Below are 15,186 nucleotides of genomic sequence, written 5' to 3'. Positions count from 1 at the left end.
GTCAGAATTCTCCTCTTTTTTGCAAGGACACTGTCGCTGCCTCCTGGGCGTAGCGCCGCCCAGGATGACCGTGATTGGTTCAAAGAAATACAAACAAGTCAGAGTGATAATAGGTTCAGCCAGACCCCTCTCTGGTGCTGGAGCTATTGAAGTTAAAAGCTGCATATAACTCGTGAAATTATGGTGCTGTATTTTTTTCATGTCACAATATATAAATCAGAAAAAGAAAATGTAAATGTTTTCCATTATCATGCAGGCCCACAAAGCAGCATCATCTAAGGTCAACATGGTTCCTAAAGGTTATTTCTTGGATCCGTGTTAAGATAAGAAACAGGTTTTAAACATCTTAACTAATTATTCTGGAGGCCTTCCTAAAACGACATACTGAAGCTTTAATTAACTTCGATGATAAAATAGAACCGCTCTCTTTGTTTATATCCCGGTCCAACTAGTAGTTAGTCACACCCATCGCATTTGTTCCGTCTCTCAACAATCAACCTCTGGCTTTGGGATCCAACCGGCCGAGGAGTCACTGCGAGGACACAGGCCTTACATGACGGCTCGGACAGAACTCATGGTTTCTCACTGCTACCGAATTTAGCGGGGCGACAGTCATCCAGAGGTTCCCGGTTCGATTCCCGCTCCTTCCGGGCAGCGTGTCGAAGTGTCCTTGAGCAAGACACTTTACCCCCCAACTGCTCCTGATCATGTGTGAGTGAATGGGTGCAAATGTGGGGAACAAATTGTAAAGCGATTTGGATAAAAGCGCTATATAAAATGCACCATTTACCATATTGTACCAATGTACCATGTATGATTACATACGATTAAGAATATGATATATAGAGTAATATGTTTGAGAGAAAGGATATGGTCACTCTGATTTTAATACCACTTGGTTGTTTTGTCCGTAAATGTCTCATCTATCGTCACGTTTATACATTATGTGTTTGACCCCAGGAAGAGGAGCGGATGTTCTGCAGGGTCTGAGGGTGGGAGCGGGTGGAAGCCAGCTCTGGGGAGGGTGGGAGCGGGTGGAACAGAGCTCTGGGGAGGGTGGGAGCGGGTGGAACTGAGCTCTGGGGAGGGTGGGAGCGGGTGGAACAGAGCTCTGGGGAGGGTGGGAGCGGGTGGAACAGAGCTCTGGGGAGGGTGGGAGCGGGTGGAACAGATCTCTGGGGAGGGTGGGAGCGGGTGGAAGCCAGCTCTGGGGAGGGTGGGAGCGGGTGGAACAGAGCTCTGGGGAGGGTGGGAGCGGGTGGAAGCCAGCTCTGGGGAGGGTGGGAGCGGGTGGAACAGAGCTCTGGGGAGGGTGGGAGCGGGTGGAACAGAGCTCTGGGGAGGGTGGGAGCGGGTGGAACAGAGCTCTGGGGAGGGTGGGAGCGAGCTCTGGGGAGGGTGGGAGCGGGTGGAAGCCAGCTCTGGGGAGGGTGGGAGCGGGTGGAACCGAGCTCTGGGGAGGGTGGGAGCGGGTGGAAACGAGCTCTGGGGAGGGTGGGAGCGGGTGGAAACGAGCTCTGGGGAGGGTGGGAGCGGGTGGAAACGAGCTCTGGGGAGGGTGGGAGTGGAGGCGTCGTTAAATCAGAGGTCACATAATGAGATTGGGAAGACTGTTAGGAAATGCGAGTGTTAATGTGGGTTTTCACTGTCATTAGATTGGGGGTATTGATTGAGGTCCTGGGGTGCTTAGAGATGGGTGGGTTAGAGAGCTGGGGAAAAAACTGGGTGTTTGAATCAATGTTAAAAGCTAGAGGTTGGCGTTGTAAAGCAGTGGGGTAGGAATCGGAGAGTGGATCAGGTTCCAGTTAGAACTATCAACTCTTAATAATAAGCACGTACGGACTCTGGTGCAGCGTGTTACTACATTATGGACCATGTATACCATCATCACTATTACTACTGACCAGTGTTGGGACTAACGCGTTACAAAGTAACGCGTTACAGAAACGAAGTTACTTTTTGCCGCAACTAGTACTCTAACGCATTACTTTTGAAATTCAGTAACGCTACTTACGTTACTGAATGGTTCGTCACTGCGTTATTTGCGTTATATACGGCGTAGATTGATAGCGAGCGGTAGTGATTATTATTATTATTATTATCCTCATCCCCACCCGCGTAGAATGATACGAGGCGAGTCTGGCCACTGGCCAATCAGAAGTGCGCAACAAATGCGGCTACGGAAAGAAATAGACCCTCTCTATTGTAAACAAAACAAACGCTCGCTATGAATCTACATACAAAGAATGCAGTAACAAACTAACAAACCATTTAGCAACTACTTGGAGAGATAATTAATATACAACATGGAAACGAGATAAAGAACATGTTTGAGGCGCTGCTGGAGTCAACTGGACTAACGTAACGTTACTACATCTCAACCACCGCAGACTTTGGTGAGTGAAACTCAAGTTGATCAACGGATATTGACTGTACGAAATCTGCCAGGGAATCTCATATAATACTAACCAAACAATATAAATATAGTCCTTTCATGCACAATTGATATCCTAACTATTCTAACGTTGCAATGCTTTGATTGATATCTTAAACAACGTTGCAACTTGCAAGATGGTGAATGAATGAATGAATGAAAACTTTATTTAACAGATTGCAGAATGGGTACAATACAGTACGGCTCAATACATACAATTGTTAAGGGGATGCAGACCAGAGAAAGACGTTTGTCTTGTTTCCATCAGGGTCCCCCATTTTCAATTCATATAGACATTTATGACATACACAACATACATGACATTTATGGCATAGGGACATATAAGTATTTAGTACTGATACATTTGTGACATAAACGGTATTCAAATATACAGTACTGTTACCGCTAGCTTTGGGTAGGGCGTTCCACATTGTTGTGGCATAATTGCGAAACGTGTTTAGTCCCTTGTTTGAGCCGAATCTGGGTTTTACATGATTTGTTGAGCTTCCTCTGGTGTAGTGGTTGTGGTATTCACTGACCTTTGGGAAGTATTTTGACATGTACATGGGTACCCCGGTCGTATAGTGTATCTTGTAGACCAGGCCCATTGCAAGTTGCTGTACTCTGTCGTCTACTCTAAGCCATCCTAGGTTGTCAAAGTGGGCAGGGGTGAGGTGGGTTCTGGGGTTCAGGTCAAGTAGTAGTCTGACCAGTTTGTTTTGTGATGTTTGTAATTTTGTTTTAAGCGCCTTTGAGGTGCTTTGGTACCATGAGGTGCAAGCATAGTCGTAGTACCCTTGAATTATAATGGTTATAATGAAACGCTCCGGCGACATCAAGGCTGTTCCTTCAACCGGCGCACTTCTTATTATATGACTCGGGACAACATTTGTTTGTGTCAGATTTGTGTTTGTATCTAGACCACATTGCTTAGCAGAGTTCGGTGATGTGAATGGAAACTGTCAAGTTGATCAACCGATTTTGAGTACTATAGGGCATGGGACTCGGGAGCAATCTTTTTTTTTAATCTTTTTTTTAAATAACTAAATAGTTACTTTTCACAGTAACTCATTACTTTTGGGTGTAAGTAACTAGTACAGTAACGAAGTTACTTTGAAATGAAGTAACTAGTAAAGTAACTGAGTTACTATTTTTCAGTAACTAGCACAACACTGCTACTGACTGATTGAATCCTGTCAATCTACTACTGTTATCACTATCATCATCACGGTATTACTTTGTTGTTTGATTATTATTATCATTACTATCAATTCTGCCTGTACCAACCCCCATGTGCTGCTATGACACTGACTGAATTTCCCCAGGGGGATTAATAAAGGAACACTTGACTTGAGTTGCAAGACATCAAAAGATCACATTGGAATACGTTTTAATTTAAGAATTCATGTTATCATTACTGTGGTGTAATCCAATCAACCTAATCAATATTTGTGAACGTGGAACAACTCCCTCCAAAAGCAAGAGCCTAGAGAACGAAGCATTTAGCCTGGTCCCTGGCAAATGGAAAAGATGTCAAGGTTAAAGTCAAGCATCCTTTTAGGCACAGCATCATCAGCAAGGGACAGGTTTTGCATCTATGGCCATTTGCTGCTGGCTCTGAGGAGGACACGAAGCAAAAACACCAGTCACCCTACTTGTGGTCTCATTAAAACGGACCCTCTGCTGACACGAGTGTTCCCATCTCTTCCCTCCACGGGGAGTCGGCCATTGGAAGTATTCTTGGTAACAAGACTGAAGCTTCTTACATATGCAGCACTGAAAAAGGTTTTTCTCCGCATCACCCTCAGGATTGTCCCCAAAGTTCTGACCTTTGAATAAAAAAAAGAACAACAACAACCTATTTATTGTATGATGTCCGGGGCCGCTCCATGAGAGAACGTTTACAAGAACAAAATAATTGAACAAACAGCGGAGATATACGGCCTGTGAATATCAAGCTGCCCCCCCGCGGAGGTCTGGAAAGTGCAGCGGCAGCATCTCTGTTTCTGTTCCCTGCGCCGGCGGCTTAGACGGCTTCAGTAAATTCAGATGAGTCATGCAGCCTGGTGCCAAGCAGATTCTTACAAGAGCTTTTCTCCATCTCTGGCGGCGATACGGGCCATCGTGCCGTACTGCACCAGAAAAAGATTTTGGGGGGGGGATATTGAGCCTTGGCTGGAAGTTCAAGTAAACAAACTCCAACGGCTTCCTATGAGACACGGCAAGTAATAAATTCTACTTATGAGTAGAATGTTCCTGCTTAGGGCTGGGTATCGTTTGGAAGTGTTCGATACCGGTGCAGATACCCGGGATTAGATACCAAAAAGCTTTTGCATGATTTTGGATTGTGATCGAAATTTGGGCAATTGGTATTTATAAATTTGTCTATACTTGATAGTACTGAATCAATTCTATCGATACCATCTAATTCAAATTTTGATAGCCAGCTAATAAAACCAAAGTGACATTGTCTTAAAGCAACTGAATTTGTGTTATTCCTGAATTTGCTAAATCAGTATTTATGAAAATGAACAAACTGCAGGGCTCTCCCCTCATAGTTGAGTCAATGAATCAGTTGGTTTGGTCTTAGTCACCAAAACGTTGTTAGTCGAGGAGTCACGTTGAATGTTTTTTTCCCCATGGTGAACACGTTATTTTCTGGAAAATAGATAAAGATTTTCATCAAATCGATTCGTCAATCAAACAAATCCTATTTCACTATTAGTCGACTAAGAATGTCTTTAGTGGAGGACAGCTAAAACAAGATCCATAGCTTCCAGTCACCACCAATGGAGCATCCGATTTATCTTTTGATGATGATCTTTTGATCTTCTGCTTTCATGTTTCTTGCTTTGGAAGAAAATCCTATTTCACTATTAGATTAGATTGAAATGTATTGTCATTATACAGCTCAAGTATAATACAATGCAATTTCAAATGTAACAGTAAAGTGCAATAGCAATATTTTTCTATATTGCTCTTTTTTTCACCACCCTCTGCAGTGTTTTCCGGTCTGAGGCAGTGCAGTACCAGACTACGATGCAGTTGGTTCACCAGAATCTGATAAGACAGGTGGGCTTCCCTCAGTCTCCTGAGGAAGAAGATGCGCTGGTGAGCCTTCTTGACCAGTGAGGACGTGTTGAAGGTCCAAGAGAGGTCCTTAGGGATGTGGACACCCAGGAATTTAAAGCTGGAGACACGCTCGACCTCCGTCCCGTTGATATGGACAGGGGCATGCGCGCCGGCTCTAGTCTTCCTGAAGTCCACAATGAGCTCTCAAAAACCAATGCAGCAAAGAAAACTGTTATATAGAGCAATGTCATATTAGAATAAACTGCCAGTACATCTTACTCAGATAACCAGTAAGATAAGTTTTTAAAATAATTTGAAAAGAGCATCGAGAGAAAAAGAAATTAGTTTACATTAAAGAAAAACACAGATACTGTAGTTTACACTGTAAAGATATGACTGTCTGGGGAGCTCCAGTAGCTCACCACGTACCGCGAGTGCTATTTCAGCGCCGTGGACAACCGTGCTCGTCACGGATCTGGGGCTGAGCGCGTTCGAATCCCGGACGGCAGCCGTGCCTTTCCCAGAGTGTCTTCCCCCCCATCTGAACCCTTTCAGCCTGCTTCTGTCGGTCGAACTTGACCAAGTATGAATGCGATGAAAAAGCGATAAACGCTAAAAAGAACCAGCTGACTGGTCAAAGTAAAAAAAAAAAAAAAAAAAAGATATGACTGTCTGAGGCCCCGTTTAGACGGACACGCTAGCAGGTGAATCCGCAAAAATATTTTTTCGGATGTGCCTTTCGTTTATACGGAAACGGCGTTTTTACGAGGTGAAACCGCAAAAAAGTGAGACCACCTTCCAGGGTGGAATTCCTAGAAACGCAAAAGCTTTGCGCTCTCGTCTAAACTGTTAAAACGTATACATCTGATAAAACGATGACGAAAGGGTTGTCACGGCTCTGGTCGCGCGTACTGCTTACGTCACAGGTAGCAGGTATGCGCCAGTAGCCGAGACGTAAACAAAGCAAGTATGTCTGACTTATATCAACGGAGATCACTTGAAGGCTACATTGGCAGTACTTTTAACCCTTTCACTGCCATACGACAGAAGGTTAACCCTTTACTATCACACAACTGGCTGTCGTGTGGCAGTGAAAGGGTTAAATACACAAGAATCTGTCCCGCGGCGTGAGTGGACCCACTGTCTGTGAGTGACTCTGCTTTTGTCCAATCACATTCCCCATCCACAGTCTGCGAATCAGAGGCAGAGTAGGGCGGGTCTTCACAGCACGTCATGTGACATATGCGCCAATCGTGTGACAGCGGGGCGCCGTCGTTACAGCGTCGTCTGCACGGAGAATTCCACCCCAAAACGCTCGTCTAAACGTAAAATTAAAAGTGAAACCGCAAGATGACTTTTGCGGTTTCTGTTCACAAAACGCTCGTCTAAACGGGGCCTGAGAGTTTAATCCCTTTTATTGTATTTTCTGTGATCTGATACTCTGTGTACTGTAATGCTATTTGGAATTATTTTTATATAGGAATATTGGAATATATTTTTAAATGTATGCTACTATAATGTTATGTATGTATGTACTGTTTTTGTTGTGTGTGGACCCCAGGAAGACTAGTTGTTGCTGCGGTGATGACTAATGGGGATCCGTAATAAAGATAAAGATAAAGCTCTTTGGTTTTCTTGGTGTCGAGGGCCAGGTTGTTGTCTGTGCACCATGCCGCCAGGTGCTGGACCTCCTCCCTGTAGACTCAGTTTTTTTTTATTAAGTCCACCACCGCTGTGTCGTCTGCGAACTTGCTAATGGTGCTGGTACCATGTATAGGAGTGCAGTCTTGGGTGAAGAGGGAGTAGAGGAGAGGGCTCAGCATACAGCCTTGCGGGACACCGGTGTTCAGGGTGTCAGATTGTCCATCTTAACAAACTGAGGTCTGTTGGTTATGACTATCTTTGGCTATGATGTCACTATGGAAACAGAATATATATATTGCCGAGCTTGAAAACCCGCCACAGACTCTGTTTCTTCCCCTCAGCAGCTCGCCTAGTTAACGAGTCAGGTGTCCCCCCTGCTCCCCAAGGGGAGCTGCTAGGGTCTGAATTTGTAACTCTATTTTGCACTGCCATACCAACAGATTACTTACTAGTAGCCATTGCACTTTATTGTCTTGTTGTATCACTGTTTTGTCCTGTTTTGCACTCATTTTACCTGTGAAAAGTTTATGCACTGTACTCGTCAATGCCATATTATGTTCTTATGTGATTTTTAACATAAATGGCGATTAACGTTTCTCAATCTGAATCTTGTTCTCACTGAAAACAAGAGCTGTATTGAAATCACTTTAGTAAATCTCCAACTTATAACAAGTTGTCTTCATTTCAGTAGTGATTGTAAAACCAAATTATAAATATCTAGGCCTAATACAACATTTTAAAATTCATTTTGACTAGCTAACTCCCCGTCATGAGACGCCATGTTCACATACCACAGTCATGGTGAAATAGGCCAGTTCTTTCTACCGTACTTTTCGGACTATAAGCCGCGGCTTTTTCCCCCATTTTTCGACCCTGCGGCTTATATAACGGTGCGGCTTATATGTGACTCGACGTGACCAAACCCGAAAATGTAAAAATCTTAATATTGCTTTTTTGACTGCATTGAAATGTTATTTATCTGTTCCCTTATTTGCTAAACTTAATACAACTTGTAAATGAGTTAATTCTTGTTATTTGTCCGACAGTATTGTGTCCCAATGCTAATTACATATGGTAATTAAACATTAAAACACCTGCGGCTTATAGTCCAGTGCGGCTTATATATGTACACATCATTCAATTTAGCTGCTGCGGCTTATAGTCAGGTGCGGCTTATAGTGCGAAAAGTACGGTAGTTACAAATCAAGGATGAAAGTCTGAGTCTGAGATATGAATAATGTATGTGAATTGTTTTTCAGTGTGAATATTCTGGTTTAACCCTGAAGCATCTTACGTTTGACTAGAATGTTGCTGCCATGTACCAGTGCTGCTGGAAATCCTGGTGATTAAATCAGCCTAATGGACCGATTGCTTGTAGCTACAATAAAAAATAAATAAGAAAATACTAGTTAGATGCATTCCCAGGCTAGCGAGGCTGACTGGCTTTGAGACAGTGTTTATCACCACTGATGCAAGTTCCTGCTAGTGTTCAAATCCACTGACTATGGACTGCAAAAAATGACACATTTAGCATGTGATATGATCTTATAGCATTATAGAACGGCTTATCAAGCTTATTTCAAATTATCTTATTGTGCTGTAAGATATATCTACTAGGGGTGGGGGGGGGGATCGATACGTAGTAGTATCGCGATAATTTGCGTGGCGATACTGTATCGATACAGGGACGCCAAGTATCGATATTTAATTATTCATAACAAAATAAAAAAGGAAGTTGCATTGTTCATTTCAAAACCTGTAATAGTAATACACACATGTGCATTCAGTTAAGTTGGAATATGATTGTAATACAAACAGTTCAGTTTGTCAGGTACATGCAACACAGATTACAGTGTTTACTGTCTGCTTGAGAAAATACCATGTTCTGCAATAAAAATTATTGAAGTGAGATGAACAGACTGAACTTTATTTTATTATATAAAACATGTTGACAGTTTTACTTTGCAGTTGAAAAAAGGTAATACATTTAATTTGATTAAAATAAATTAAAAAATAAAATAAAATAAAAATGTAATGTAATACTCAGCATATCGCGATATATTTAGTATCGCGATACTATCGTATCGTGACGCAAGTATCGTGATAGTATCGTATCGTGAGGTCTCTGGCGATTCCCACCCCTAATATCTACCATTTCCAAAAGGTTCACACCTTTTTTTATTTGACTTACTTAACGTGATTATTTCTTTAAAAAAAAACATGGCATAAGGGCGGCTACGTGGTGCAGTGGGCAAGGCGCTCACCACGAATACTGGAGACTGGGCTCGAACAGGTAAGCCTCCCTGTTCGAGCCCAGTGCTCCACATTGCTTTCGGTTTTGCTGGTCGTCCGCACTAATACACATTGGCCGTATTAGGGGGAGGGAAACTGATGGGTGGGGATCGGGCGTTGTGGACAGCGACTCCTACAGGTCGGTTGGTGCGCCTGCGCAGTAGAATCAGGAAGCGACGGGGGCGGGGCCCCTCCAAAGCCCAGACCCCTGACGCTGAAAGATCGAGCCGCGCAGGTGGAAAGATGAGACTGCTGTTACCTCGAGTATCGGAGGGGACTCGTGCTATGTATGACTTAGTCCACATTGCAGCCGGCTTGTGGGAGGCATGAAACAACGTTCAAAGACAGGGGAGGGTTGAATTGGACGATACGAAAATTGGGATGGGAGAAAAATAGAAAATGGGAGAAAAAGTGGATACATTTTTTTTTTTTTTTTTTTTTTTTTTTTTTTTTTAAACATGGCACTCATGAAACACGTACAAATTTCATTGTCGGGGGGGAATTCTCTGCCAGTACAGGAAGATGACATCTTCAAACAATTTTGAAAGTCTGAGAAATAAATAAAGATAAATCTTTTGAATAAAGATAAAATCCCATGGCTCTAAGCATGACAGACAGAGAGGGTAACCTCAGTGCAGTTTCTCCATTATCACATAACAGCCTCAAGTAACAACTGTATACACCCGCCTTCCCGCCTTAATTGCCTCGACAAATGCCAAGTCCCATGTCCCACAAGTGACCCCAGGCGGCCGGGCTGGTCGAGCTGGATCCATAGAACCGTGTTTTCCACAGGGCTAAACCCAGGCTTACACATTATTCAACCTCTGAAACCTAATATCTGTGATTCTTTTTTGTATCATCTACTTTACTCAAGCTGAGAAAGAGTTCATGGTATTATTAGGATAAATACACTCTAGTATAGCTTTAAATATAAATAATAGATTATCCATACACTTGACAGCATGTAATAAACATTGTTAGTCTTAAAACCTAACAATTTTGACTTGTAGATGGGAAATAAGTGGCTTTAGAACAGTCTTAACTCTTAACCCATTAACATACAGTGCTTTAAAATAGTCTTAACCGATTACAATTCAACATAGTGCTTTAAAATGGTCTTAACCCATTATAACTCAACATAGTGCTTAAAAATGGTCTTAACCCATTATAACTCAACATACAGCGCTTTAAAATAGTCTTAACCCATTATAACTCAACATACAGTGCTTTAGAACTATCTTAACCCATTGTAACTCAACATACAGTACAGTGCCTCTAGTACTGTGATAATATTGAATCGTGATTCCCACCCCTAGTGGAAAGGTCAGTATTATTATTATTATTATTATTATGTTTGATTATATTATTGAGTGATAATTGTTCTTTTATCCATTGGATTTTCTCCTTTTATGTGAAGCACAATCAGGCTATGACTTGTGCTGCACAAACAAAGTATGACTTGACCCTCCAACTGGTTCCCTTTACTGGAATTACAGTTAAATTTGTTCTGACCTAAACTCAAACACCTACAAAATAATAGGCAGTACGGGTTGTCAAGACACATATACACGTTGGCTCTGGCCCAATCATCTGCTATGGAACATTGGCTAATAGAGAGAAGCGTTGGTCTCTCTGTTGCTCTCACTGCTGCCACTGATCAGAAACCAGGTCATAATAGAGAGGAGCGTTGGTCTCTCTGGTGCTCTCACTGCTGCCACTGATCAGAAACCAGGTCATAATAGAGAGGAGCGTTGGTCTCTCTGGTGCTCTCACTGCTGCCACTGATCAGAAACCAGGTCATAATAGAGAGGAGCGTTGGTCTCTCTGGTGCTCTCACTGCTGCCACTGATCAGAAACCAGGTCATAATAGAGAGGAGCGTTGGTCTCTCTGTTGCTCTCACTGCTGCCACTGATCAGAAACCAGGTCACAATAGAGAGGAGCGTTGGTCTCTCTGGTGCCGGCACTGGTGCCACTGATCAGAAACCAGGTCATAATAGAGAGGAGCGTTGGTCTCTCTGGTGCTCTCACTGCTGCCACTGATCAGAAACCATGTACAGTCTACAGAAATACTGTAGTGCGTCTGTGTGAATTCAGGATACGTTTGTTCGGATTATTTGCTTATTCGATGAAGAACGTCGTTATAAACTTTGAAAGATGGTGGTTGATTTATCTTCTTTAAACCTTTACATTTTTAACATCTAGTTTTGCTGTTCTGCTGGAGAAGCCGTTCCCATGTTTCACTATTTTAAAAACGCAAAACTCAAAAAACAAAGCAAGTGTACTAGTGTCGGTATATTGAATCTAAACCGTTTATAATGAACACTGATCTCCTGCCTAATAACACCAATAGTAGTAACCCACCAAGAGTCAGACCGGTAGAAAAGGAAGAATAATCTACAGTAAATAACTGTGGAATCTGCTAATACAGATTTAAATGTATTCATATGGAAATGTCCTTGTTGTTCCTTAAAACCCATGCATCGTCTTCTTGGACCCCATTCAGAAAATGAAGACAGCTTTGTCATGTGTTGTCCTGTTGTGGCTTCTTTTAGTTCAGGTGTAATTCTCCCCGAGTCACCCGTCGTGCCTCTCACACAGTGAGATAGAGATACTGTGGCTATTGTATTCATGCAATCATTACATTGCAGAGATGCTTTGCCGCTTTTGTGGTTTCTGCATTGCATGGGATTACAATCCAGGTGTTCCACCAACACCACTGGCTTTGACAAATAATTGTGCTATTTGCAAAGTATTCACAATGTTGTGGGTTTGATTCTGGCTTATAACCTACAGTAGAGGTTGCATATCTTATCTTCCCTCCTCTCTTTCAATTAATCTCCATTATGAACTACTGAATTAAGCAGAAAATGTATAGAAAAAAAAATAATAAAAAAAAAACGTTTGTCAATTCGCAATAGCTGTGACCTTTTTGCGATAGGCCACTTCCATTGCCACGCCCCCTTTTAGCCAACTGCCATGAACACACACACTGGACCTTCCTGCCAAGAGTTCACCCTCCTAGAGCGAAAACTGTGGCCGCTAGAGGGTTTTTAATGGACCAACCAACCGGAAAACAAGGCAGAGGCCTTCTGAGGCCTGGCACAGACTATTTGTGTAGTTCTCATCCAATATGGCTGCTTTTTTTTTTTTATTATTACCTTTTTCCTCCGTTTTTCTCCCATCCCAATGTTAGTCGTTATGCCAATTCCCAATCCCCTTCCTGGTCGCTGGGCACCTACCCCCTACGGTCGGTCTGGGAGAGTGGAGGCTATCACATGCTTCCTCCGACACATGTGTAGCCAATCAACCGCTTCTTTTCACCTGGCAGCGCGGACGCTCACTGAGAGGGTGTAACGTGTGGAAGGATCACACTACCCCCCTTAGATCCTTTCCTCGCTGAGCAGGCGCCCCGTCCGAACTGTAGGAGTCGCTGTTTCCAATGACCAGGACCCACCCACCAGCTTTCCCACCCCCAACACTGCCAATTGTGTTAGTATGAACGACCGGCCAAGCTGGTAGCAATGCCGAGAGCTGGGCTCGAACCCAGCATCTCCTGCACTAGTGGCAAGCGCCTTGCCGACTGCGCCACTTAGCCGCCCGAATATGGCTGCTTTTTAACCATTTTAACCATCAAAGAACAAAGAATCATATTACTGTTCCATTGTGACTTGTTTACAAGATCCAGTCATAAAGACATCAAGTTATTTTATTTTAGTTGATATATTTCTCATATCGCCCATGTTGCACATACCAAGATTCAAGAGGTTTATTTGTCACATACAGTACATATACCAGGGCATACAGTGAAATGCGGGTGGCCATGCCCGCTTTGATTGTGCAATAATACAATAGTAAATAAAATAAGTAGAAGATAATAAAAGACATGTTAATGTACTGAGATAAATGCAATACAATGTTAGCTACGAATTAAGGCACTGGGTCCTATGTACACTACTATACAATATTAGGGATGGGTACCGAATTCGGTACTTTTGAGGTACCGAACCGAAACACGTCGGTACTACCGAGTATCGATTCAAGTGAGATACCGGAGAGAGAGAAAAAGAAAAAAAAATCTTTTCATGTCAACGTTCACACGCACAATATATGCTTACCTAGGATTTGACTTGATTCAACAACAAAGCAGTCGGAGCAATGGCAAGCCGAAAACGGTCGAAAGTGTAGTTATTTGAAGTTTGGATTCTTTTTTTCACGACTGAGGTAGGCAAATAAAATTATTTGAGACTAAAGTACCGGGAAAAAGGTACCGTTGGGTACCGGTATCGATTCACGTACCGGTACCGTATCGGTTCAAATGTGAAAGGTACCCATCCGCCATCCCTATACAATATACAGTTTTACTCTATATCCTTATGCTATCCTTGCTATTTCTAAACTATACTATACAAGAACCACAACAGTTCTTTCCTTAAAGTGACCTTTTTCCCCCCCAACCATTGTTTTTTCATTCTAAACATTTTGTGAAAGGCCTCCTTTGAGGATCAACCGATTCATAGCAATCAGCAGGCGTTGGACCAGGTTCTTCTTACCTGCGGGCGAACTGGAAGTTGGCAGAGGCGCTGGCGGAGACGTTTCTCGGGCTCTCAGAGGGGCTGCTGCCAGCTGGAGAAACAACACGACACAGGAACACGCTGGTCAGATTGAACATACGTCTGAAGAAATAGGGATCGTTTGTCGGGACAGTTTGTCGGACAAGTTTCAAGTTTGTTTATTATTAGTCGCAACAAAGTACAGAATACTTTATGATGAAATGCTTGTTTCTGTATGAGCCCCCGAGAGTGTGCTACATACAGTGAAAAGAAAGTAAGTAAAAAAGAAAAGTAATTAACCCTTTCACTGCCACACGACAGAAGGTTAACCCTTTACTATCACACAACCGACAGCGATGCTCCATCATTAGCATCATTAGCTCCGCATCCGCGGAGCTAATGATGCTAATGATGGAGCATCGCCGTCGATTGTGTGATAGTAAAGGGCTAACCTTCTGTATTGTCACAGTGAAAGGGTTAACCGGCTGTCGTGTGGCAGTGAAAGGGTTAAGAAGTAAAAAGTAAGTAAAGCCAATACACATACAATACAGAGTAAAATTGGTAACAGTGAGGTACAAACCTTAGGGTAGGGTGCAAATGAGGTATGAATGTGGTGCAAATCTCTTTAATAATAATAGATAAATATAAAGTGTGTTAAAGTGAGTAATGTGAGTGGTAAGGTGAGTGTTTGTTTAAAGTGAGTGTGTACATGTGGATGTGGACAGTTTGTTGGACTGTTTATTGGACTGCCCAGAAAAACGTTTGAAAGGGAAAAGGCTTTCTAATAGTAGGATTAAGAACATAAATCATTATAAAACTACTTCAAATTATGTTAATCCCAATCTGTAGAAGATAACATTTTTATTCAACTGATTATCTGTACATTTTAATAAATTTGTCAGTTTTACCCTCCAAATTTGTACACGTGTGTACACTTCACCAAAAAACAATGTTGATTTATTTTGCACATCTCACACACAACCCCCCAAAATCTCTAAACAGTTTTGCACACATTCATTTAGTTTGACAGTTATTGAGAGTAAACGAGTTTGAATATGGCCACCAGTGATGTCATCGGTGACATTGAATCCTTGTGTTGCGTTAATTACAGCACCGTGAAATGATGTAGATTAAACAATACCTTGTCTTATAGAGACTGCTACCTTATCATTTCATTGAGCTGTAATAGAAGC

At 42.5% G+C, this 15,186-nt stretch overlaps 1 protein-coding gene across 2 annotated transcripts in view; it reads right to left on the bottom strand.

Annotated features, from left to right (window-relative positions):
- The window catches only part of mast3a (microtubule associated serine/threonine kinase 3a), a 276,511-nt gene that overhangs the window by 163,098 nt on the left and 98,227 nt on the right, over positions 1 to 15,186 (bottom strand). For both annotated transcript variants that reach the window (XM_084328022.1, XM_084328021.1), the window contains one exon: positions 13,994 to 14,066. In XM_084328022.1, coding sequence (XP_084184148.1) covers positions 13,994 to 14,066 — 73 coding nt within the window. The remainder of the gene's footprint in view (positions 1 to 13,993; positions 14,067 to 15,186) is intronic.

Source organism: Notolepis coatsorum, assembly GCF_963971535.1.
Source record: "Notolepis coatsorum genome assembly, chromosome: 13".
Classification (NCBI taxonomy): domain Eukaryota; kingdom Metazoa; phylum Chordata; class Actinopteri; order Aulopiformes; family Paralepididae; genus Notolepis; species Notolepis coatsorum.
This window is presented reverse-complemented; position numbering and strand designations above follow the sequence as displayed.